This window comes from Cyphomyrmex costatus, unplaced genomic scaffold, assembly GCF_001594065.2.
Source record: "Cyphomyrmex costatus isolate MS0001 unplaced genomic scaffold, Ccosl1.0 scaffold520, whole genome shotgun sequence".
Lineage (NCBI taxonomy): Eukaryota > Metazoa > Arthropoda > Insecta > Hymenoptera > Formicidae > Cyphomyrmex > Cyphomyrmex costatus.
The window spans coordinates 64,555-88,558 of NW_017279439.1; the positions used below are offsets into that span (position 1 = coordinate 64,555).

Sequence of the window (24,004 nt, forward strand, 5' to 3'; positions counted from 1 at the left end):
GTTTGATTTAATTTTAAAAGAATTTGCGAAAAAAAAATGTCACGAAATGCGCACTGCTTCAGCCATGCATTACGCATCGTGACAAACTTTGAAAGATATTATTTTCAAAGTATACACACCGCATCTGCCTATCCATTCGTCGAGATGTTTTCCACGGAAAATTAAATTCACCACCTTCGGAAATTTATTCTCGACTATCATGAAGTGCATATCATTAAACTAAAGTTAATTTACTTTACGTATTTTATATTAATTAAAATGAAGATATTTCGCGAATTGTTTCTCGTATAAACATTGTTAAATCCACGAGATTACAAAGGATTTTTATTTTATCTGGGAGTGTGCAAATTTATATAGAGGATGTTATATTTGTTGCACTTTATTTTTCGCGTGCTCGCGGCTAGTCCACGAGTACCGCACCTCACATCGAGATTTTTACTAATATTAATGATGCAATAGGATAACGCAGTTCTTATTATGTACATATCGATTTTTGTTAAAGTATGTGATTCAAAACTTCCTGCCTCAACAGACTGAAGTGACAGAGCTTCAGTATATTCTCCGATTATACTTTCTAACTGCGAAAGGCTGGAGAGAGATGTTCAAGTTATACTTACGAAAGTAAACGTTCAATATTTGTAATATTTTTCTGATAATATTATATAAAAAGTTATATTTATATTTTCGACGACAGAGCGTTGCTTGTTTTTATTTTTCCCTATTTCCTCTTAGATATAAAAATAATAGAAATGTGTGTGTTCAATATTTCAGAAACATATTACATAATTTGAGATGTTTCCCGGTGTCTCTTTTTTCTAGTAAAAATTTAATGTGTAATATGTGCGTTATTAAATTTTTATTTAATTTCAGCATTTTTCGAAATTGAATAATAATCGGTCAAGTATTTGTTAATGGCCTAATCGAGACACTTTGACCTACACAGTACAAGCACCAAACTCATTAGCACGTGCTGTACTGTTGCGTGATCTAAATTATTTGTCGCGAAATAACGTCCCCAACCCAAATTCCATATTAGTCTCTTGTAGACCTCGTATCTATTCCCGATAAACAACTCACCCATTTTCAATGAATTATGCATTTCTCGCATGCGTTAATTACAGTGGCATCTCGGGAGGATAATAATTAATTGGCATCTCGGGAGGATAGAATTCAGAGATTAATGCGAGATGGATTAATTCCGTGCCTTGCATTCTATTTTCAAAGATTGTTTCAGCTTTTACTTTGAGTTATATTTATTTATTTGTGATTTCGAAATCTCAGCGAAATATTGTACATAACATATGTCAGGATTAAGAAATCTTGTTACACATTTCTATGCCTTTCAATTTAAGAAAATTTCAGTTCCCGTGAATGCTGCTCAAATCAACATTCTGAATAGGAAATGCAGTTTTCAGTCAAATTAAATTTAAGAAAAGTTTTTTCCTTCAATTGGATCTAAAAAAAACAATGAAAATGGATCGTCAATACTACTAAAATAAACATGGGTGGATTCAAATGGATTAAAATTTTAATTCATTTTAATATAATATATTCTCGTTTATTGAATCTCTAAAATCATTGCCTACGATTCAACGAATATCAACTTTTATGAAAAAAAATGCGAAAAACAAACTCTTTGAAAGGTAATAATTTTTAAATAGTGAATGCAATAGAATTAATTATTAAAATTAAATAAAATAATAAATAGGTAGAGATATAATCATAAAATTAAAAATTTTTATAATCTGATACCAATAAACGAAAATAATTTAATATATTCATTTTTTAAAGATATATTTTGTAAATTATTAAAGAGAAAATTTTTCTTTGCGTTATTTATTTTCGAAAGACGTAACAAAATATAGGTTTTTAATTGTATCCTTCCCTCTTTCGCTCCAGAGACGTTGAGATAGTTTTATGACATTCTAGTTGAGTGTCGGGTTCAACTTTTAAAGTGTTCTCGCTCAAAGTTGCTAAAGCCCTACCGGCTTCCTGGAGATTTTGACGCACATATTCGATTATTTCATCTACTTCCCTGTTCCTATTTGCGAATAATCCAAATAAATAAAGAGTTTACATCTTTATTTTTTTTTTAAGCAAAATGGCAATGATTATTAAAATAGAAATGTAATGGATCAGTTCACCCGACTAATTCCGGCGTTTGCGAAATGCAAAAGTGATAAGGCCTATTTGCAGAAAAAGGTTGCTTATTCTGAGAATTCTCTTCCAGCTGCACGAATTCTTCTAAAGATTTTTCTACAGGGTAAGATAATAACGTCGATGAGATTGAAGATGAAAGCAAAGACAGATTTGGCACTTTCTGGACAGATTCTGATGATGAATCTTTGGCCGGAATCTCTTCAATGACTGGTTCTTCGTCCGCGCCACCCATAAGACGATTAGGAAAATTAATCTTACTGGTAATTGTAGGCATCGTTCTTTCAGAATTAAGTATTTTATTCGATAATTTCGGTGTTTAGTGATTGTGAAACCTAAAGAAAAAAAAAACCAATAGATAAAAATATTATAACTGAAAGGAGAAATATATCTTTTGATTTACCGTTCTTAGATACATTTGGAGTTTGGACGTGTGTACTGCATGCCAATTTTGTTAACTGAAGATTAATCTCTTCGTATTTTTTTTGATATATTTGAAATTTTCAACATATTTATCAAATTATGTATGAACGCACGAATATAATAATTGACACGGAAATAATATATAATTATTGTTTGTATTATAAATTATTTGAAACGTGAATTATATATATATATACAGGGTGTTTCCAAAATACCGCCCAGTATTTATATAGCGTTATGCAGGATAGACTTCTGTAAGAAATAAACTAAGATCCTCCCGTCGGGCTGTGTGACTTCATGGCAAGACAGTGGCTTGACGAAGGCCTACTACTACGAGGCCTCGGTTCGAGTCCCGGCACCACGTTGGAGGGTCCGACATTTTTCTCGGCTTAGACTTCTCTTACACTTGTCAATTTAAATAAAACTAGTTTAAATTTTGCAGATCATTACATAACACAATTCCCCGAAGTATGAGTCACGATCCACCCATGGATCGCGAAGCAATTTTTGATGGCTCGCGAAAAATTTTAAAATAATAAATTACATTTGATTTTTTCGTATAGCTGTACATATGTACATACACACGTGGTCAATGATGCTATCATACACGAAGTTGCATATGTATCGAAAAAAGCATGAATATGGTGGAAGAAGATAGGTGAGACAATTTGAGGGATGCACAGTAGGACCAAATTTAGGACCCAAATTTAATGAGCATGAATATGAAGACATTTGTGAAGGTATATACATATATACAAACTTGTGCATGTAAGCACTTGTGTAAAGTTGAATTATACGATAATAATTAATGATAGTAGGAATGTAGGAATCAAAACCAAGTTTCGAAATATGCTGTCTCTCCTTGCACCCCTCAAAATTACTCACGTCGACATCGACATCAAGCTGTCGATAGACATAGGAAATGACTTTACACATATCTTACTATGTATCCGAGAGAGAGAGAGAGAGAGAGGGGGGGAGGGAGGGAGGGAGGGAGGGAGAGAGCGAGAGAGAGAGAGAGAGAGAGAGAGAGAAAAGTCGCAGAAATTCAATACTTTTTGAATGATTTACACAAATTTGGAAAACTGTGGATTAATTAAGGATATATACCTGAATATGAGGTAAATTATTGTACATACATACTAACTCATTTCGGGAACAACAAAACTGAAACATACATATAATTAGAAAGTTAGAAATCTGAAAAGTAATTAAAAGTTTGGACATATTGTATAAAACACATATTATTGGGAGTACAAATTAGTTCAGTCAGTTTTCCAAAAGATGATCGCCTCCAAAGACGAGTCATTTTTTTCGAGATGGAATTCGAAAATTGCCTGAGAGATGGGAAAAAGTAGTAGCCAGCGATGGACAATACTTTAATTAATCTGTTCATTCATTTTGTTTTGAAATAAATGCATTTTTGAACACAAGAAACGGACCAAACTAATTTGTACACCTAACTAAATTAACCAATACTTATAATATTAAAAAGAAATAAAAAAAATATGATTATATAGTATCATCTTATCTATTCATGTATATATATATATTGTATATATACACATGTCAAACGTATAAATGCTAAATTATAAAAGTTTCTAAAGAAATTATAATATCAAACTTGCAGTGATTTTACTTTTATATATTTTTATATTTTTTGATTAATTGTGATGGAATTCTCTTATAAAATAGACAAAGATCTAATGGTTCTAAAGAGAAGTAAAACTATATCCCCCGAGTCAAATCTTAGAAGTAAATTTTTATAGTTTAATTTATTATATACACATCATTGTAAATTAGGTAAATATTTTTTGTTGAAAATGACGAATCTATATATATATATATGTGTGTGTGTGTGTGTGTATAGATAGATATTGGACAAATATAAAAAAAAAAAACTATATTCGACATTTTCAATAAATGAATAAAATTTTTAAATGCATATGTGCGTATGTGTTAAGAGCAGCTTTCAAAATGCTTTTTGTCCAATACTTATAATTTTTAGAAAACTACGCGCTTTACAAAAAATAACAATTTGTTAAACAGTATAAGATGTGATATGTTCAACAAAATTGCTAAACAGTTGTTAAAAATACATTTTGTTTGTCCCCTTAGTTAAAGGACATTATAATGCACTTCGAACGTTATGATTTTTTCAGCATATAAATTGATGATGTAAAAATGCTTTCAGAACATCGTAGAGTAGTTAAAGCTTAAAATATGAGTATCTCAACACTGAGTACTATGCCATCTCAAAAGATAAAATAAAATTTCGAAAAAATGCATTTTGGAAGTCTAGAAAAAATCATATAATGAAATTCTCCTTTAATAGAAAAAATTTAGTCGTTTAATCTAAGAGAATTTAATGTTTTTCCTGTCCGCTTAAAATCACATTATGTATTATCTATTTTTCTTATTCGTATATTTCACGTTTTTTTATTTGTATAAAAATATAAATCACAAATAATGTATCAATTTATCTTTTGAGATATATGTATTTCTTGCTTCACAAGTGACTAAAATTCAAGTACAATATGTATATTACAATTATATGTCATGTATGTTCATTTATATATATATATATATATGTATATTTGTCACTTTATAAAGTTTTGTTCTCATATTTATAATAATGGCGCGCAGTTTTCATTTTGAAGAGTAAAGTTTTAAATATTATCTAAATTTTATTAAAAACAATATAAACAGGACAGTAAAAAGACAAATATTACGTTAGTCTTTATTACAAAAAATAATTTAATATTTTTAATAATAAAGATTATTGTAATCTTATGAACTTAATTAATATTTATGTACATAATTTTAGGTAGTCTTCTTCGGTGGTGGTCTATAAACTCCCACTACAACAGCGTGATCTCTTTCATATGGTTCGAGTGTTATTTGCTCTTGTGGTTTCAAATTGTCGGCAGATAATTTTTTCACTTCTGCTGCAAATACCGCTTCAGGTAGAGCGAGCGAGTCTATGCAACTTGCCTAAAATAAAGTACAAAGTATAAATACAATATACAATATACAATCAATAGGATGCCAAGTGGCTCCACGTGAAAGCAATGGACTCGTAACCAGCACATTTAACACAGTGGTCAAGCAACTCAAAAATTGAAAAAATAAATTTTTTTTCTTTCTCTTACAATTTCGATATTCGCTCCGAAAGAAAAAAATGTTTTTTTTTTTCAAATGAATTTCACCCCCTTAAGAGTATTACAGATGAACCACTCTACACAAAGTCTAAGAACTTTTTAAGTTGCCTATAGCCTCCCTTTTAAATTTAAATATATTCCTTAATCATAATTTAATCGCTAATCCCTTACTTTAATAGAAATGACAAAATGTCCGCCGTTCTTTAGGAAATTTTGCGCATTTAGTGAAACAATTCTCGCCTGGTCCGGTTGCGCAACATCCGAAAATATGGTATCTACCATCCCTACAAGCATTCTGTACTTGTGAGGGTGTCTCGCATCTTCGACTATAGGTATGATGTTGCTCCTTCTTTTAGCAACATCAATTAAATCTCTCCCCGTTCGATGGGAGAATTCCACTGCAAACACAGTTCCTTCCTACACATAAAAATATTGAGATATTCATTCATAATTCTATATCATTTAGATAAGTTCGTATATCAAAATAAACTTTGTATGCACGTTTTTTTTAAAGTAAAAATAAAATCTTACTCATTCCAAAGAAACGTGTATGTCATTGTTTTAGCATCACTTCGACACCAAGTTTGCAGTTATAAGCTAACTTGGCTCTAATGTGTGCACAAATGTGTACGTTATTCTTAAGTAGATTTCTAATAAATAGTATTTACCGGGCCAACTATGTCGGCGACATGAGACACAGTGGTACCTGATGCTGCGCCTAGATATAATACTTTGCTTCCTGGTGACATGTAAATTTTATCAACACCTCCGAGAATAGCAGCAGATAACTTAGATCGAAATGGATTCCATACTCTATATTCTATCTTCTCACCCTTTTCACCGGGTTTGTCAGACTGAAATACAAACACAATTTTGTTATATTTTAAATTTTGTACATTAAGTAAATATTAGCAATTAAGAATTAGCGTTAGAGCTCTTAGACCTTTCTATTATTTGTAATTGTTTTATCTAATTGAACCTAGTACATTAATCCTTAACAGCTTTATTAATTTACATAGAAGTTAAAAGTAAAATTATTATAAAGTTCAAGCTTACCTCGATGCTAATTCTTTTTTCTCCATATACCGCTACCCCTGGTACTAAGCTCAAGGTTACTAATGCATCTTCCTTTCCTCGGGCTATGAATACTCCCTCATGGCGATGTGGTTCTATTATCACATTCTTTCCTCCTTTAAAACCACCTCCACCACCACCACTTGCTCTTCCTCCTCGGAATCCACCACCTCGTCCTCCACGTCCACCACCGCCTCTTCCACCCCTAAAACCTCCACGACTTTCGCCAAAGCTTGATCTGCCTCCTCCACGGCCACCACCGCGACCACCTCCACGGCCTGCTCCTCTACCTGGTGAAAATGCTGTAATTTAAAAAAAAATATTAATAACAAAAAAGAAATATACTATAGTTTACGTAATTCTTAATGAACATATATTTTTATATACTGTATATATATACTTAAACTTATACATATATATATGTATATATATTAGTTTTAATTTATTGGATTAAAATTAATATAAAAATATGAGTTTATTACATCAAATTTCAGAAAATATAATTTTATAATTTTATATGTCGCGTTTATTTTAATGTGTTTATTTTAACTCTTACAATATCATAATTTGCTTTGTCAGGTGCTTTATCTCTACCATCGTGAGTCATTAGAATTTGTTAGAATGTTTTCACCTATTAAACGGTTCAAAAAAATCTCTAAAAATTTACAAATGTATATTCAATTTTCTAAAATAAATGTGTAATCTTCATTTTGGAAAATAACAAAATGCAGTATAAGTTAATTTAAGATAATTATTAAGACTCATAGGTTAAGGAAAAGTGACGTTTGATTAAAAAAAAATGTAAATTTTATAATAATTAAATATATAAAAATGATTTTGGAGTTTTTTAATTTAAACATTAAGTTCAAAAAAAATAAGAGAACTTTTAATTGTACAAAAATGATTTTTCAACAAAGGACAAATAGGAAAAATTGAGTTAAAATATGTATTTTTTTCGTAAAAATAATGTATCTTTTAACGAAAAAAGATAAATGTATGTATTGATTAATGAAGAAATGTAAATACAAGGAAATGTTTTATATTTTAAATTCTAGACATTTGTAAGTACATTTATAAGTAGGTGATCATAAATAGACTTTTCGCACATAAGGCAACAGGTTTTTCTGTCAATATTGTACATATAATAATAATCCTTTTCTTTTGTAAGCTTATCTCATAACGATTTTTTATACAATTTTTACTTTTCATAAAAAGCATCTTTTTACTATCACGGGTCACTAGCGTTTCACACAAAATTAAACTATATGTAATTCACAGGTAGATTGACGTCACATTGACAACCGCGCCCCACTACACACAGATCCTTCCCAACACCATTTTTTTTCTAGGAAAGAATAATAGACGCCGAATTCATCGAACTTGCACGAACAGGAATCGCTCCCATAATGATACAATAAGAGTTAATATACGAGTCTCAAAATTCGAGGACAATATTATTTCAGTGTGAAAATTATGGAAAAGTGTAAATCATTTTTCTTTCCGTAAAGTACTCTTTTTAAATATAAATATTTAGTGTTGGATGTTTGAAACGTTGAAAAGTCATCTATCTGGTACTTAACAAAACATTACCACTGTACATTATCACATGGACAGATGACTTTTTAAACTACATTTGTGATTAGTTAAACATTAAACTTGATCTATACTTATCTATACTTAAAAAAAAAACTTTATAGAAAGGGAAAAATGGCTTATACTTTTATTATATATATATACTTAATTTTTTACGAAGTTCCATACTGAAATAGTATGCATATTTTAACTCGAATTTAAAGACACCCTGTATATTTTACATGTGTGTAGCTAGTGTTCATTTGCAAACATTAATTTTGGTATTATGGTATACAAAATTAGAAACGGTTCTAGTAAAAATTCTAGTGCCAATTATAGATCGTCCACAATTTTTTTTCCTTTCATCCGAATGTATACAATAAAAGACATGATAATATATATATTTGGATTGCTAGGTTAACTTTGCGAATTAGTGCCACGCGGTCGGCGAAATATTTGTCGCGTATAATGTCATAAATGTATATTTACAGTCGTTGTGAACACCGCTAAAAGGAATTGGAATAACCGAAAATTAAGCCGATATTAAGACATTCAAAGTGTTCAAACACTCGCTAAATCTCGAAATGCGTCTTCTCTTTTGCGAGGTTAGTTTCATCGACAAGAAAAAACCGGCATGCAGACCTCGCTACTCAAGGATCGTGAAATAATCAAAACATGAAGGTGTCCACGTTACCTGGTTTACCCATAACAGATATGTGCAAACGCGTGTTCGGCTGCTCCTCAACGACCTCAACACGAAATTGCTTCAGAGTTCAGACGTTATCTCTTGTCTGAGAGCACGTGTGTTCAGATATACACGTTGCACAAGAAAAGATTGAAAGAAACGCACAACGCACGGGAATCGGGAATTCCGATAGAATTCGGAGTAATAAAAAAACTGGTCACGTGACTAGAGCTTCAGTGCCGCCATCCAATCAGGATGAGTTCTCGTAACCACCAGCTATTATAGTTTTAAATCTAGTGACTTTAAGACAGAAATGTCTCTGAAATAAATCGCTAGAGATTCCTATAAGTCTCTTGTGTCAACCCTCAATTTGTGACACATGTGGATCTTTTCCCGAATATGGTTTTTGATTTTTCTTGTAAGTTAAAAAACCTGGACATCAATGAACAAAAATACGTTTTTTAAAAATTTATTATATTAATCGATGGAAACTTAGTCAATGTTATACATGTGCATGTAACAGTGTAAATGACAATATGAAGTAAGTAAGAGAGTTACATCTAATGAAATGTTTACTTGGCTGTATAAATATTTAAGAACTTACATTTCTATTACAGAATAAGCGTTGACGGGTTGATTGTATATTTTCCGTATGATTATATTTATCCAGAACAGTATGCGTACATGCTGGAGCTCAAGCGTGGCCTGGATGCCAAGGTATTGTTTATTCTTGTACTTTACTGATACTGTGAGTTTGAATATTAAAATTATATAACTAAATTGCGTGCTTCAGGGACATTGTTTGTTGGAAATGCCTTCAGGCACTGGCAAAACGATAACTTTATTGTCACTCATTATGGCCTATATGCTGGAGCATCCATTAGATGTAACAAAATTGATTTATTGTTCCCGGACAGTACCAGAGATAGAAAAAGTTATAGAGGAGTTGAAGAAGCTTATGGATTATTATGAGGAAGAAACCAAAAGCAAGCCAAAAATTGTCGGTCTAGTTCTTAGCTCGCGTAAGAATATGTGTATTCATCCTGAGGTAATTAAAACATACTTTTCTCACACATAAAATTGATTATTATAGGTGTATATTAAATTGAATAAATAGACCTGTTCTGTTTAGTTGAACTGGTTTATCTTTCTTCCTTTTCTCTCCATGTTGGATAGAAAATAAAGTAAAGATAAACCATTTAAGAACTATAGCTAAAAAGAACAGACTTAATTGCGTTTTTGTATATAGGTCAGTAGAGAACGCGAAGGTAAAATTGTAGATGGCCGTTGTCATTCTCTTACTGCATCATATGTACGAGAGAGACATAATTGTGATGAATCTACGCCAATTTGTAATTTTTATGAAGGATTTGATATGGAAGGCAGGGAACAAATAATGCCTCCTGGTATTTACTCCATTGATGATTTAAAAGAATACGGGAGGGATCGTAATTGGTGTCCGTACTTCCTTGCAAGATTTACAGTAAGAAACTTCGAAGAAAGAGATCTTTTCATTCGCGCTTATAAACGATTTAAATTATTAGTAGATATGAAATTGATAATCAATGTTTAACACTTTCAGATCTTGCATGCGCAGATTGTAGTGTACAGTTATCATTATTTATTAGATCCAAAGATTGCTGAGACTGTATCCAAAGAGTTAAGCAGGAGTTCAGTAGTTATCTTTGATGAGGCTCATAATATTGGTATAAAAATTAACATAACGGTTGTATATTGACGTTCAAATAATTTACAATGCAAAATGAATATTAGTTTATGAATTTTAGATAATGTCTGCATCGATTCTATGAGTGTAAAGATAAACAGAAAGTTAATGGAGAAAAGTACAGCTAACATACAACTCTTAGAGAAAACTGTAGCCGAGTAAGTGTTTCAAAATATATTATATTATATTTATATCTTTTTCTCAATTAGCACTACAGTCTAAATTAAGCCTTAACTTCCTAGAAAAAAATTCTGTTTAGCATTTCTTGCATATAGTGTTTTAGGATTTATATTACAGAGATTATTGTATTTTGATACAGAATGAGAGAAGAGGATGTAAATAAACTGAAGGAAGAGTACGAAAGATTGGTCGAAGGACTGAAGGATGCTCAATTCCAGAGAGAAACTGATGTCATTTTAGCCAATCCTATTTTACCAAATGAAATACTTGAAGGTTGAAAAAAAATAGAATTTAAAAAATATTATACATATCTCACTCGTGTAAAATGTTCAAACAATCTTCATTACATTTTATTTTACAGAAGTCGTTCCGGGTAACATAAGAAATGCCGAGCATTTTGTTAGTTTCTTGAAACGGTTCGTCGAATACTTAAAAACTCGCTTACGCGTTCAACACGTCGTGCAAGAATCGCCCGCAGCATTTCTTAAGGACATCCAAGCGAAGGTCGCTATTGAACGAAAACCGTTGCGATTTTGCGCGCAAAGATTAGCGTCCCTCTTACGCACTATGGAGATAACAGATCTAACAGATTTCTCTCCGATAATCCTAGTGACGCATCTTGCGACATTAGTTTCTACCTACACGCACGGCTTCACAATTATAGTGGAACCATTCGATGATAAAACGCCAACAGTATTGAATCCAATTTTACATTTTAGTTGTCTAGATTCTTCCATTGCTATCAAACCCATATTTGATAGATTCCAGTCTGTAATAATCACTTCCGGGACGTTGTCCCCATTGGATATGTATCCCAAAGTTTTAAACTTTCATCCGGTTATAATGTCGTCGTTTACAATGACATTGGCTAGACCGTGTCTTTTACCCATGGTAAGTTAAAAAAAATATTAAAGATGAATGATTCAATGTTTTATCAATATTTTATGTCTTCTTTTTTTATATCTTCTATATAATTTTCTTCTCTCAAAATCAGATCGTTGCTAAAGGTAATGATCAAGTTGCCATTTCGTCGAAATACGAAACACGAGAAGATGTGGCTGTTATAAGAAATTATGGTCAATTGTTAGTCGAATTTGCTGCGACAGTGCCCGACGGCTTAGTTTGTTTTTTTACGTCATATTTATATATGGAATCCGTAGTGGCCGCATGGTACGTACATATATGTTTATTAATGAAATATATTACGCTGAATTTGATAATAATAATTTATAAATGCTACAGGTATGATCAAGGAGTTGTGGATCAACTTCAGAGGCATAAATTATTATTTATCGAAACTCAGGATTCGGCGGAAACTAGTCTAGCTCTGATCAATTACATAAAGGCTTGCGAGAATGGTAGAGGAGCTGTTCTACTCTCAGTGGCTCGTGGAAAGGTGTCCGAAGGCGTCGATTTTGATCATCATTTAGGCAGAGCTGTGCTGATGTTCGGTATACCTTACGTGTACACGCAGTCACGTATCTTGAAGGCGCGTTTGGAGTATCTCCGAGATCAATTTCAAGTAAACCCATAAAACCATCATAAAAAGCTTCTGTTTACTTGAACAAGTGATATGTGTCTCTGTTATGTTTTTTCAGATTCGAGAAAACGATTTTTTAACTTTTGACGCTATGAGACACGCAGCACAATGCGTAGGACGTGCGATCAGAGGGAAAACAGATTATGGTATCATGGTGTTTGCAGATAAGGTATATTTCTTTGGAGAACAATCTGTCGTATTTACTAAAATATTATTGCATTTTATAATATAATGACTTTTTTATATTTACATCATTGTAGAGATTTTCAAGAATAGATAAACGAAGCAAATTACCGAAATGGATACAGGAACATTTGAATGATAGTTTATGCAACTTATCAACTGAAGAAGCTATACAGGTAATATTAATTTTTCATTTGGTAGCAGGTACTGTGATTAGTGATTAAAATTTAACAGTTTGTCTAGTAATAATATTTATTTACAATTTTCAGATCAGTAAAAGATGGTTACGACAAATGGCACAGCCATTCACGCGTGAGAACCAACTTGGATTGTCATTATTGACGAGAGAACAACTTGAGAAAGAAGAGGCTGCCAAGATCGAACAAAAGGCTCAGCAAAATTGATAGTACATTGGCCGAGCAGTCCGTTTTACTTAGGCAAAGTGATCTGTGTCATTTACAGAAAATATATTTCATATATGCAGCTTTTTGTACAAAGACCTATTTATAATTTGTACTTTCAATTGTAACTGTATTAAGGAATGTAAAATATAAGATATACCTTTTCCAATAACGGTAAGAGTATTTATCTTGTTGACTTAAGCTTACGTTATCAGGTTTCACAATCTCAGCAAGGTTCATTAAGAACATACGATGCAATTAAAAAAATTTTAATAACAAAGTATTATAGAGCGGACTTTAACAGCGTAGAAAATACAATCATATCTATAAATATAATTTATTCGATATATCACCACCTCACAAGAACTTGATCACCGTCCTGTATTGAATAGTAACTAAGTTCTTGCAACGGTTTGTCCAACGAGATTTCATCATTCGATAGCTGAAATGTTATAATACAATATTATTTATATCGTCGATTAATAATTATTTTTTACATGACTAAACTTAAACTTACATTCCGTGGAATAAACGAAAGAGCTGGAATCTTTCCACCGGTTTTGAAAAGTCTTTGAGCAAGTCCAATCATTTTTTGAACTTCCATATCTTTAAGTATCTTCCTCTTAATTCCTCTAGGCTGATGCGGATCGTCTGGGCATACAAACTCCACCGTTATCACATTAGAAATCATTTCTACTTTTGGCTTAGCCGAAGGAATATCCGCAATTCCATATTCTGAAAGTATAAATAAACTTTTATTTTACAAGAAACTGGAATTAAGTTTTGTTTAAACTATTCTTTGTTAGTGTAAAAAATGTAAAGTTTGTACGTACTATCGACTAAAATAGGATATCGTGGATGTTCATTTATAAATAATGTTCTTTTCTTCGAATTACTTTCAGTTTCTAGCCACACTGGTAAATATAATTTTAAGTAATCATACTCAGCACCTCTCCTTTCATCGTGAAGTACCTCTGTACCATTTAAGATCGTTAATTTCGCTATTCTTGCAATTATCAATTGTCGAGCAGTCTCTACAGTTTCGTTTTCCAAAATGGGATTTCCTCTGAATTTTAAGTCTTCTAGATTTGATAGTTTATCCAATTCACTAATGGATTGCCACTAAAATTGTTAGAAATTTTAATTGCATAAATGCACAATGTACTTTTTCGATTGATACTATCTACGAAAATTTACCTTTGATATGTGATTTTCTGAAATATGTAGTTGACGTAGCATAGGAAATGAAGCAGTCTTGTCTGTCGTTGTTGAAGATAAAAATCTAATTCTATCTATTTTGTTTAAATTCAAATTAAGATATTCTAAGCTGTAAAAAAAAGTTTCTCTTAGTTATATAAAACATAAATTTTATGCTTTTTAAAAAATAAAGAAATTAAATAATAAAAAAAAGGACAGCTAGATATTTTGTAAGGCAACTTACCACGGAAGGGAACCTAGTTTAAGTATCTCATCCCAACTTGATATTAGATTTCCTTCTAGTATTAATATAACTATTTTCATTAAATTAATATTTGCTGTTATGTCGTCTACAGTTGTAATAATATTAAAAGAAACTGAAAGTTCTTCAATCGATGGAAACATGGATGTACATTGCCAAATATCGAACCAATTGTAATTCATTCTAGCTATAGTTAAATGCTTAACTGTTGGAAATGAATCTTTTAACGCCGACACATCTTCTACAGGAAGATGATTTTCACTACAAAAAAAATAAAATAAATTCTCTTATATATAAAAAAATATATGTTCAAGGTAAAGAAATTTTATATTATTTACCTGACATTAAGACGTATAAGAAAACGAAGCTGAGAACATATATCTACTACAATTTTCCACGAATTTATCAAATTTCTAGATAAATCCAGTTCCTCCAAATTAGGACACAATTCCTCCAATTCCTGTAGCTCTCCTACATCGGATACACACTGTTCTCTCAGCCATACTATTTTTAGTTGGTCAAACTTGCTCTGTTTTTTGTTAACCTTAGAGAAGCCAACAAGCTCTAAAAACGGCGCGTTCATCTCTTTTCTTAAACTTGATACCTCATCTCTGTCTATGCCTGCTAATTCATCATCAATTAGTCCATAGCGCATTTTGATAGCTTGTGGGCAAGATATTCCGAACTTGGCTTTGCCTGGTCGTATGAAAGAACCTGATGTGGAATGTCTGTTGAAAATTATATGCAAAGTTATAGATTATTGCTACTGCTGTTACAAAGTGTTATCAATTGCTTCATTTAAATTGTTTTGTTTTACCTGGCTTGAAAATATTCTATGCCTTCGTAAGTGCCATTGTGTTTGCCACGAGTCGAATCGTCCCAGTCTATTCCCAACCACTCTCCTTTGGTGTTTCCAACGGGTCCAACGTATTTTAACGTACCTCGATATCCATCGCACTCGATACGGCTTGAAATCTCATACTTTCTATCCTCTACCATACCTAAAAAGATTAGAATGATGATCCTGAAGTGAAGAAATATGAAGGAATATATCTTTTAAATTATGATGACGAGTATAATTTAGGCTCAACGAACTAATCACGACATGCAGAGATGTTTATACTTAATACGTAAGAATTTTATTGAAGAAACGCACCTATCAGGGAATACAGATTGCTTCAGATTGCGGCTGACAGTTTAACCTCTAACTCAGAAACGTACATTGAGAAAATATGGAAGGCGCACGATCCGCGCGATATCGCCGCGCACGAAAAACACGTGAATATCAAGGAGTATGAAAAGTAATGTAATATCAGACCGAGATGAATCATATACAGTGATTCGCTGCCTCTTTTGTATCTCACGAAGGCTTCGTTGTGAAGACACCCACCACCCACACACCGCTAGTCACCGCCTGCACTCGTGTCATGTGTGTACTGTATACACATATATGTGTCCGAGATGTGTGCATGCAAAACGACAAACGCTCACTGAGCAGTCAAGTAGATCTTTTATTTAATTAGCATATTCCGTTATATTGTAAAATATAAATCAATCAAATAAAAGAGCTCAACTATCGAGTTTGCGAACACAGCCATTGTATTGAGATATACATATTTTTTTGTAATGTGCATGTAATTGACTCGAGTTTAATTTTTAAGAAATAGTTTTGCTCTTTCTACAATGCACAACCAAAAAATTTATTTTTTTTACATAAATAAGGATATATCTTAATATTACTAAATGTACAGTAAAATGAACCATTTGGAAACGAAAAATAAATATTTTGATTTTATTTGTCGAGAATTCTGTTACATACTCTACACATATAATATAATATAAAAAAAAATATACAATTGTGTGCTAAAAGATATATAGTGTGCATAAATACGTATCTTCATTCGCTTTAACTTATATATGTTTCTGGTATGTCACGTCTATACTGAATCTATATAATATATATATATATATATGTATTAATATATTTATATATATATTATATATGTATATATGTAGTATATCGAGTTTGATAGTAATCTCTGCTTGTTGATTACATAGTAGAACATTACATCCAATACAATGAATTACACTGAATTTCATTGAATTACATTGAATTACATTAAATTTAAGGACTTATTGCTCCGATGCAAGATATATTTAAGCACCTAACATATAATTGGCAATGTTAGCGCCATGTAGGATTTCGATCCAGTAACCATCAGGATCTTTAATGAAGGCGATTCCCTTCATTTTGCCATCATTTGGTTTCTTTACAAATTCAACGCCAAACATCTCGAATCTTTGACACGCTTTGTTAACATCAGGTACTGCTATTCCAATATGACCTGTATTTCAAGAGAAAGAAAAATGTGTGATATTTGTGAAATTATAAAAATTTTAGTTTCATTTTTACATATTTTAATTTTATTTATATAGTTTAAATAATAACATTAAGAATAGTTAATGTATTTTATAATCTTACCAAATCCTTTGGGATCTATATTTCCATTGTAATATTTTACATCAGGATCTGTTTCTGACCCCCAATTGCTAAAATGTACATTAATTTTCAATAAAATAAAATACAAATACATCAACTTTCATAAATTCTCACAAAGTAAAATCTATAAAAATATCATACATTTTAAACTTACTGAGTTAACTCTATGACAGCTTTCCTACGGAATGTCCATTCAATACTTTCTCTTCGATCGAGTGGAATTTCATCCTGGTCCTCGTATCCAAGGAAATATAGGGAGAATTGCATTTCTGGAAAGTCGAGCTTTTGCAGTAAGGTCATTCCGAGAACTTCAGTATAGAAAGGTAGAGTGATTCTTGGATCTTTTATACGAAACATTGTTTGCTGCATTATATAACCATTTGTTGAGGGGTCTGGAGTTTTACAAAGTTTGCGAACTTCGCTGCTGCTCAAACCCAACGGCTCACCCATCTGTAATTAAGAGACATATCGTTTATTCTTCTAGAATAATTTTGGCTAAATTGACTAATTTAAACAATGATGAATTAAACTGACAAAATTATTTTATAGTAAAATTTTTAACTATACATTTTATCATCTTTAATCTAATTTCTTTGAATCAAGCAATAGAAATTATAATTTTATTCATATTAGTGAAATATTATAAGTATTACTGGATGCAAGTTAATAATTAATTAAATTAATTTTCCTATATCTTTTTAACTTAATTTAATGTATCATTTGTATAATTTTTTGTATGACTATATTATTATTTTAGTTTCTTACATTACTGGCCAAGTGATATATGATTATACAAGTATATATATAGTGTTGCACACATATAATCTGCTATCATCTAATTATTATCTCTAATGCAGAAGTCAGAAGTCAGTATTACCGCAAGACCGGAAATGATAAGGCGGAAGTAACCTGCAAAATTTCAAGTTAATAAAGCTCGTAACAATTTGCAAAACGAATCTACCAAATTATACATTATATTTGTTTTCAAACAGTGTCACAATATCAAAATATTGATACTCTTTACAATCTCTATGCTCACAGTACAATTCAAACTACTTTGACTGTTATAGTTTCTTTTTTTTTTGGAAAAAGTTCCATGTATTTTTGTTCTGTATAAATTTCAAAATATATTATTTATCAATATTTATGTATTAATCTTATTTAACAATATATATCTTGAATAGTTTTATGTTTTGTACAATTTTGTATACACAAAACATATAATTCTTGTTTTATAACTATGTAATATATAATAAGGTAGCTGACAATAACTGAATCATCTTTCTCATAAGTAGATACAGTGGACTGAATCAAAGCTCTATATGTAATTTTGCAATTTTGACAATAGTTAACGAGAAATTAATTAATAAGATCACAAGCACGGCGAGATATGACTATCCAACACAGGGAGATGTTTTTCTCGCCACTTATACGTTGCTATTGCCGGCATATATATCGGCATTGCTGTTAGTAGTAAACAACCTCCCCCCTCACGTCCACCCCTCCCACCGAGCGCCGAGCAAACAACGTGGCTAGTCACTGTAGTATCATATTTTGCAGCGTAATTGCACTTAACAGTAGAAGGATTCAATGATCTTTAGGAGTTCATTTCTCGTAACTATTGCAAAAATTGCGAAATATGCAAGACTTCGTTTCAAGACTAACATTGTCAGTTAATTAATTCACTTCACCTACTCACGAAAGATGATCCAGTCATTGCCGCTGACACTCTATGTATATGTATACAAATATATATAATAAAATTAAAACTATATAGAATCACATATATTACACTTCGTCTTCTTTTGTTTGTATGAGTAAAAATAACACTGTTCTATTCAGTTTTCTATTGTATAGCTCTCATTGTTAAACTGTGTATTGTTTCACACCGACGCGATACAGACACACTGCTTTTGTTGCCTTTGTCACGTTTTAAGGATTTATCGACTGTCGCGATTATTTCCGGACCGAAGAGTTTACAGATAAACCATCGCCGCCATTCAAGGACGCGCCTATTCCCGGCATCAATATTCGTTCACTGCCATATGGCAAATTCAAATTTGGCTGTAAGAATCATAGGCAATTGTCAGCGATACATATCAATGTCCAACTTCGCAGTTTATACTTCACACGCAGCATCCGGATCGCAGCGTAGAAACTGTCTTTTCGATCGCTCCTCGGATCGTCCTGCTGCGAAGTAGCTCTCGCGAGAACTCGATCGCACACAATTCCGGCTGCGTCATCGTTTTTCTATCACGTTCGTCCTCTGCGCGCGGACAGACATGTAATTCCACTCACTTACCTCTTCCTCGAAAGACGCCAGAGTAACTGGTAAACGCCGTACACACGAGGAAAAATGTCACGCGAGTAAACGCGAGATGAGACTCGGGAGCCTGATGAGAGCACAGCTAGCGTATACCAAGTACAGACGCTTAATGTCGGCAACGGTCTATATATAGCATGCGCATACGCTCGGCGTCATAAAATGTCTTCCACATCAAGTTACACCAATTTTGGGCGTATATACACTAAGCATGCGCATCGTACCTTGTACCTAGATATTGACCGGTGTCGTGACTGTGATTATATTTAAAAGAAAACAACGCTTATCGTAAAGCACAGCTCTAACGTGACAGCGTCTTCACGTTTGACAGAATGCGATTAAGGTGTGGGTGATCCCAACAGGTGATCCTAAAGCAAGGCAAATTATCGACACACGTTCTGCCATTTTTAAATATCTTTCAATTGCATTCGTAGAAACGCAACATTCTTGTACCACGATATTAAAGTACGCAAAAAATAGCCAGTGCCAACGTTGGCTTTTTAACGAAAACGGAAAAAAGTTATAAATATCATTTATTTTTGGCACGTGCGGCTACTGTGTTATCTAACGCGCGCGCGTGCGGTAATGTTCGCTTCGTACAACAATTGTACAACAGTCTCACCGAAGGAACAATTATATATGCACTGATGATATATCGTGCGATTGGAACTAAAATTTGAAGTTTGGAAAAATGACTGTTTAAAATTATGTTTTATATCAACAGTTATATATGTATATACAATTCTAATAAAAGCTGCGTTTATCTATCGTTGATAAATTATCGACCATCAATAAATTATTTGTTGTTGATAATAAATAATATTTTTACTTTTTAATTAAATTAAGTACATAGTACAGTTTAACTACTGCGTGTTATGTATATGTGTAATAAAGGAAGATTCCAAAGAAATACCTCCTCTAATAATTAAATTCTAATAATTAAAATTTTATGAATTGAAATTTCAAGAATTTCAATATTTTTAATATAGAAGTAAAATACGAGAAATTAAATTTGTGTTAGAAATTTGATTCCTTTTTTATTGAACAAATAACAAATACAGAAGCTGTATGTAGATATAGTATAGCATTTTAATCTTCCGTTTCCAAAACGCGCAAGAGATTTAAATTTTATGATGAAAATGTTTAAACAATTTGAAAATGAAAAATGTTAAGAAAATATTATTAGGAAAGATTATAAATAAAAGTTAGAAAAATTAATGCAATTTCCTTGCCAATTGTGATGCTATCAGTTTTGGTAATTTTCAATTTAAAATCTTTAAACTTGAAATTTTTGAAATTGCAATTCTTACAATTAGAATTTTTATTAGATTAATTATACAGAAATAAGTGCAGAGAGATATGTAAATTATATTTATGCAAATTACAAAATATGCGTTAATTATTATATGCCATACGCAAATACTGGCCTTACAACTTACAGAAGTCACTTCATACTGTTGATTATTATTTCATTTTTTTTTGTTTGTTTACACTTTTAGTGGGTGCATCATGCATCCAGTGTTTATACACATACGCTGCTGCTAGTAGTTGTCAAACTTACAGGCACGTGACGTGCGCGTTTCGTGGAAAGTAGAGTAACTCTAGTGGAAAGTGGAGTAGTTATTCTATTGAGCGTGACAGTTGAGACGCTATTCCGTTTTATCTTATCTGTATCTGTCAAAAAATACTAAACCCAAGTTGATTGAAATCAAATCGGGACATTAAATCGTCCCACAAGATTGACAACGAACAATGGCGCACTGGTTTCACCGTAATGTGTTGAAAGCAACATGGGCGAATCAGAAGTTTGAGTTAAAAGTCTCCAATTCTACGGACGCCACTAGAAAGCTTTGCAGGTTAACAAATTTCTATAAATCACGTATTGTGGATTCCGCGATCACCACTTGTTGATGATGACTTTTTTTGGGTTGCCGAAAATTATAATAATGTTCGATCATTTTCATGTAAACATATAATTTTATTGAAACTCACATCTGTATTATAATACTAGTTATTAATTACAGTAACGAGATGTCAAACATACATTTTTATATTTCTTTCTCATATCAAAATTCTCTTTTTCTTTTTGAAAAAATAATGAATATTTTCTCTTCTTTATATTAAGAAACTTGTGTGTTTTCAGTGACTTAAAGCTGTCAAGAGCCAGACTGCTGGAACTAATCAGAAATGCAAATAATACCAGTGATACAATAGAGCCTGCGTTTCTCAGTTATCTCAGTTTGTTGTATGGATTTTTATGGGAAGTCAAACCATCTGAGGAAGAGGCTCAACATGTTGGCAGACCCAATCCTAGCAAGCTGAGAAATGTTTTTGTGTTCAAGTGGACCCACACATTACTTGGCTGTGGCACATTGTATAATTAATTATAAAGATATTTAATAAAATAATTCTAAGACAATCTGTGAACGATTTCAAAATGATCTCTAATTACAAATGTTTTATTAAAGTTCCAGCGCTGATTCTGTTTACGAAGCAGCTAATATGAGTGTCAACGTAGGCCTTTGGTTTATGAAGCATGCAGCGATGATTGCTGCAAAAGATGAGTAAGTATAAATTAAACAAGGCTTCAAAATAATCCTCAACATAATTATATAAAAATATGGAAGAAGTAAATGTATTTTTTCTTTCTATTAATTATAATAAAATTCTATTATTTTCTTAATGTGTGTGTCTGTGTGTGTATATGTGTACATATAGTTATAATTATAATACATATCATAATTATAGCATAACAATGAACGAGGCTAAAGAAGTACACAGTATGCTAAGACGAGCTGCTGGTATATTTACCTTTGTACAGACTGAATTTTTGCCGCAGTTGGATAATCCACCACCTTTGGGAAGTGATTTAGATCCTCGTGTACTAAACGCATATGTTAATCAATGCACAGCAGAAGCACAAGAAGGTTGTACTATTGCAAGAACATGCTTTTAATAAGTTTATTTGAATATACTCACATGGCTTCTTTGTCATTTTACAGTGACAGTGGCTAGAGCGGTAGAGCTCAAACATAATTCTAGCTTGATATCAGCTTTAGCCAATGAGACTAGTAAGTTATTTCTGGATGCTGCTAATACTCTTCGTTCATTTAAGCCAGAAATAATCGCTCAGTGGACGAAATATTTGGAGCTTAAATCAGCGTTTTATCAATCTTATGTAAGTTCATAAATTTGTAAAAGTCGTCGAATTTAATTGCAAATGCAATTGACAATATCTATTATTATTTCTTATTTACACTTTGTAAGCTTACTCATGCTCTAATTACTCTAGGCTTATAATTATTGCGGTGAAAACTTGTTGTCAATGGATAAGTGCGGCGAAGCGATACGAGCAATGCAGGAAAGCGATTTATGTTTAAAAAAAGCGAAAGCGCTCTGTCAAGAATATGGGAAAACGAACGGCCCTGCGCCACGCGTTAAACCAGATCAGCATGCTGTGTTTAAACGCTTGGCGCCTATGGTGAAACTTACTCTTGATAAATGTAATCGAGAAAATGGATTGATGTAATTATCTCGTTTAAATTTATTATTACAATATTTTTCCATTAATACAATATACATTGTTTTGTGATGCATGACACTTAAACAATCCATTAATCTAAATTTAAATATTAGATATCATCATACAATACCCGGCGAAGTTCCAGCCTTGGATACTAAAGCTACTTACGGCTTAGTCAGTCCGATCGACTTTCAAATGCCGTCACCAAATCCTATCTGGAATTTGGGTACATATGACGTGTTAGCCGGAGCAGCGGCAGCGAAAGCAGGAAAGGAACAGAATTTACCGCCAATTAAAGAAGAGGCGATTCATCAAAGTAGCAAGGAGCCGAAAAACGCAAGCGGTTGCACGCTACAATAAGGCTCTCTATGCGGAATGATATAGGCCGTAAATGCTTTTTCTTTTTCTGTCAAGGTGATATTATTTTTAATTGCAATAGACATGTGCCGACGATCGAATTAGATATACGTGTGCGCGTCGCATGCACGCAGGTACAAATCCCGTTGTGTGAAATGCGTGAAGTATTAATATTGTTAGATAAAAAAAAGAATACAGGATAATTATCTGTTATTAAAATACTGTAAATGTATTTCATTCAGTATTAAATATTGCATTATGCATGGATAGATAAACGACTGCAAAAGAGAGATTAATCTAGCTTATCAGTGTACATCTACTTTGTGTTGCACATGTCTGAAACTTTCAAACGGGCATCTTTTACATTTGTGTTAATGTTAAATAACATATATGACGCGAGATTGTATGTAATTTATTTTTATCGTAGATTATCAATACTATGACTATCACAAACAATTTCTTGCTAACAGCAAGGAATTTTTAATGTCGCTGACATTATTTTAATCGCTATGTTCGCTCTAGTCAATGCTTTAGTGAAACTAAATTTTTTAAATTGATAAAGCAAGAGTGAAAATTTTTGCAAATAACGTGCATTACTAGGATGCGTGTATTATAACAAAGAGATATATATTTAATCTTTTTCTATATATTTTTTATAAGCTATAAGTTTAAACGCAGAATGTTCAATTCAAATTTTAAAGATATTATACATGTATATATAAAAGTGTCTCAAAAACATG

At 32.1% G+C, this 24,004-nt stretch overlaps 5 protein-coding genes across 11 annotated transcripts; 2 read left to right on the forward strand and 3 right to left on the reverse strand.

Annotated features, from left to right (window-relative positions):
• Positions 1 to 1,835: 1,835 nt before the first annotated feature.
• On the reverse strand, positions 1,836 to 2,883 carry LOC108778848 (uncharacterized). The gene is made up of 4 exons (XM_018546145.1): positions 2,831 to 2,883; positions 2,561 to 2,629; positions 2,145 to 2,492; positions 1,836 to 2,041 (listed from the first exon to the last, which is right to left on the reverse strand). Exons 3-4 carry the CDS (start codon positions 2,432 to 2,434, stop codon positions 1,870 to 1,872), a joined length of 462 nt encoding a protein of 153 aa, XP_018401647.1. The 5' UTR covers positions 2,435 to 2,492; positions 2,561 to 2,629; positions 2,831 to 2,883; the 3' UTR covers positions 1,836 to 1,869.
• Positions 2,884 to 5,403: 2,520 nt separating this feature from the next.
• On the reverse strand, positions 5,404 to 9,246 carry Fib (rRNA 2'-O-methyltransferase fibrillarin). The gene is made up of 5 exons (XM_018546117.1): positions 9,082 to 9,246; positions 6,798 to 7,117; positions 6,410 to 6,595; positions 5,913 to 6,158; positions 5,404 to 5,574 (listed from the first exon to the last, which is right to left on the reverse strand). The coding sequence occupies exons 1-5, from the start codon at positions 9,092 to 9,094 to the stop codon at positions 5,404 to 5,406; spliced, it is 936 nt and encodes a 311-aa protein (XP_018401619.1). The 5' UTR covers positions 9,095 to 9,246.
• Positions 9,247 to 9,582: 336 nt separating this feature from the next.
• Xpd (general transcription and DNA repair factor IIH helicase subunit XPD) lies at positions 9,583 to 13,105 on the forward strand. Of its 2 annotated transcripts, XM_018546154.1 has the most exons (13): positions 9,583 to 9,613; positions 9,743 to 9,789; positions 9,866 to 10,120; positions 10,322 to 10,555; positions 10,655 to 10,778; positions 10,860 to 10,956; positions 11,118 to 11,251; positions 11,340 to 11,869; positions 11,973 to 12,148; positions 12,221 to 12,500; positions 12,577 to 12,687; positions 12,779 to 12,877; positions 12,971 to 13,105. In XM_018546154.1, the coding sequence occupies exons 2-13, from the start codon at positions 9,757 to 9,759 to the stop codon at positions 13,103 to 13,105; spliced, it is 2,208 nt and encodes a 735-aa protein (XP_018401656.1). In that variant the 5' UTR covers positions 9,583 to 9,613; positions 9,743 to 9,756. The 2 variants fall into 2 exon arrangements, with proteins under 2 accessions (XP_018401656.1, XP_018401657.1); XM_018546155.1 differs by lacking the exon at positions 9,583 to 9,613 and having other exon boundaries at positions 9,682 to 9,789.
• Positions 13,106 to 13,395: 290 nt separating this feature from the next.
• On the reverse strand, positions 13,396 to 20,840 carry Glo1 (Glyoxalase 1). Of its 6 annotated transcripts, XM_018546161.1 has the most exons (11): positions 19,364 to 19,535; positions 17,216 to 17,511; positions 17,044 to 17,111; positions 16,727 to 16,906; positions 15,379 to 15,562; positions 14,900 to 15,289; positions 14,544 to 14,822; positions 14,300 to 14,429; positions 13,936 to 14,224; positions 13,620 to 13,837; positions 13,396 to 13,544 (listed from the first exon to the last, which is right to left on the reverse strand). In XM_018546161.1, the coding sequence occupies exons 2-11, from the start codon at positions 17,509 to 17,511 to the stop codon at positions 13,452 to 13,454; spliced, it is 2,127 nt and encodes a 708-aa protein (XP_018401663.1). In that variant the 5' UTR covers positions 19,364 to 19,535; the 3' UTR covers positions 13,396 to 13,451. The 6 variants fall into 6 exon arrangements, with proteins under 6 accessions (XP_018401663.1, XP_018401661.1, XP_018401662.1 ...); XM_018546159.1 differs by lacking the exons at positions 13,396 to 13,544; positions 13,620 to 13,837; positions 13,936 to 14,224; ... (3 more) ...; positions 15,379 to 15,562; positions 19,364 to 19,535 and adding exons at positions 17,827 to 17,970; positions 20,824 to 20,840 and having other exon boundaries at positions 16,587 to 16,906; XM_018546160.1 differs by lacking the exons at positions 13,396 to 13,544; positions 13,620 to 13,837; positions 13,936 to 14,224; ... (3 more) ...; positions 15,379 to 15,562; positions 19,364 to 19,535 and adding exons at positions 17,827 to 17,970; positions 19,609 to 19,850 and having other exon boundaries at positions 16,587 to 16,906.
• A 77-nt stretch (positions 20,841 to 20,917) lies between these two features.
• Positions 20,918 to 23,658, forward strand: LOC108778841 (BRO1 domain-containing protein BROX). The gene is made up of 7 exons (XM_018546137.1): positions 20,918 to 21,240; positions 21,528 to 21,758; positions 21,853 to 21,948; positions 22,133 to 22,311; positions 22,387 to 22,562; positions 22,677 to 22,909; positions 23,021 to 23,658. The coding sequence occupies exons 1-7, from the start codon at positions 21,137 to 21,139 to the stop codon at positions 23,265 to 23,267; spliced, it is 1,266 nt and encodes a 421-aa protein (XP_018401639.1). The 5' UTR covers positions 20,918 to 21,136; the 3' UTR covers positions 23,268 to 23,658.
• Positions 23,659 to 24,004: the final 346 nt, after the last annotated feature.

Coding starts and splice junctions, on each gene's coding strand:
- LOC108778848 (XM_018546145.1), bottom strand. CDS start 2,434: ATGCCTACAATTACCAGTAAGATTAATTTTCCTAATCGTCTTATGGGT. Junction 2,042..2,144: donor CAAACGCCGGAATTAGTCGG/GTGAACTGATCC, acceptor ATTCGCAAATAG/GAACAGGGAAGTAGATGAAA.
- Fib (XM_018546117.1), bottom strand. Junction 6,596..6,797: donor AAAAAAGAATTAGCATCGAG/GTAAGCTTGAAC, acceptor TTTGTATTTCAG/TCTGACAAACCCGGTGAAAA. Junction 6,159..6,409: donor TCGCCGACATAGTTGGCCCG/GTAAATACTATT, acceptor TTTTATGTGTAG/GAAGGAACTGTGTTTGCAGT.
- Xpd (XM_018546154.1), top strand. CDS start 9,757: ATGCTGGAGCTCAAGCGTGGCCTGGATGCCAAG. Junction 10,121..10,321: donor ATATGTGTATTCATCCTGAG/GTAATTAAAACA, acceptor TTTTGTATATAG/GTCAGTAGAGAACGCGAAGG. Junction 10,957..11,117: donor TTAGAGAAAACTGTAGCCGA/GTAAGTGTTTCA, acceptor ATTTTGATACAG/AATGAGAGAAGAGGATGTAA.
- Glo1 (XM_018546161.1), bottom strand. CDS start 17,511: ATGGGTGAGCCGTTGGGTTTGAGCAGCAGCGAAGTTCGCAAACTTTGT. Junction 16,907..17,043: donor TATAGATCCCAAAGGATTTG/GTAAGATTATAA, acceptor CTTGAAATACAG/GTCATATTGGAATAGCAGTA. Junction 15,290..15,378: donor ATAGAATATTTTCAAGCCAG/GTAAAACAAAAC, acceptor AATTTTCAACAG/ACATTCCACATCAGGTTCTT.
- LOC108778841 (XM_018546137.1), top strand. CDS start 21,137: ATGGCGCACTGGTTTCACCGTAATGTGTTGAAAGCAACATGGGCGAAT. Junction 21,759..21,852: donor TTACTTGGCTGTGGCACATT/GTATAATTAATT, acceptor GTTTTATTAAAG/TTCCAGCGCTGATTCTGTTT. Junction 22,563..22,676: donor CAGCGTTTTATCAATCTTAT/GTAAGTTCATAA, acceptor TAATTACTCTAG/GCTTATAATTATTGCGGTGA.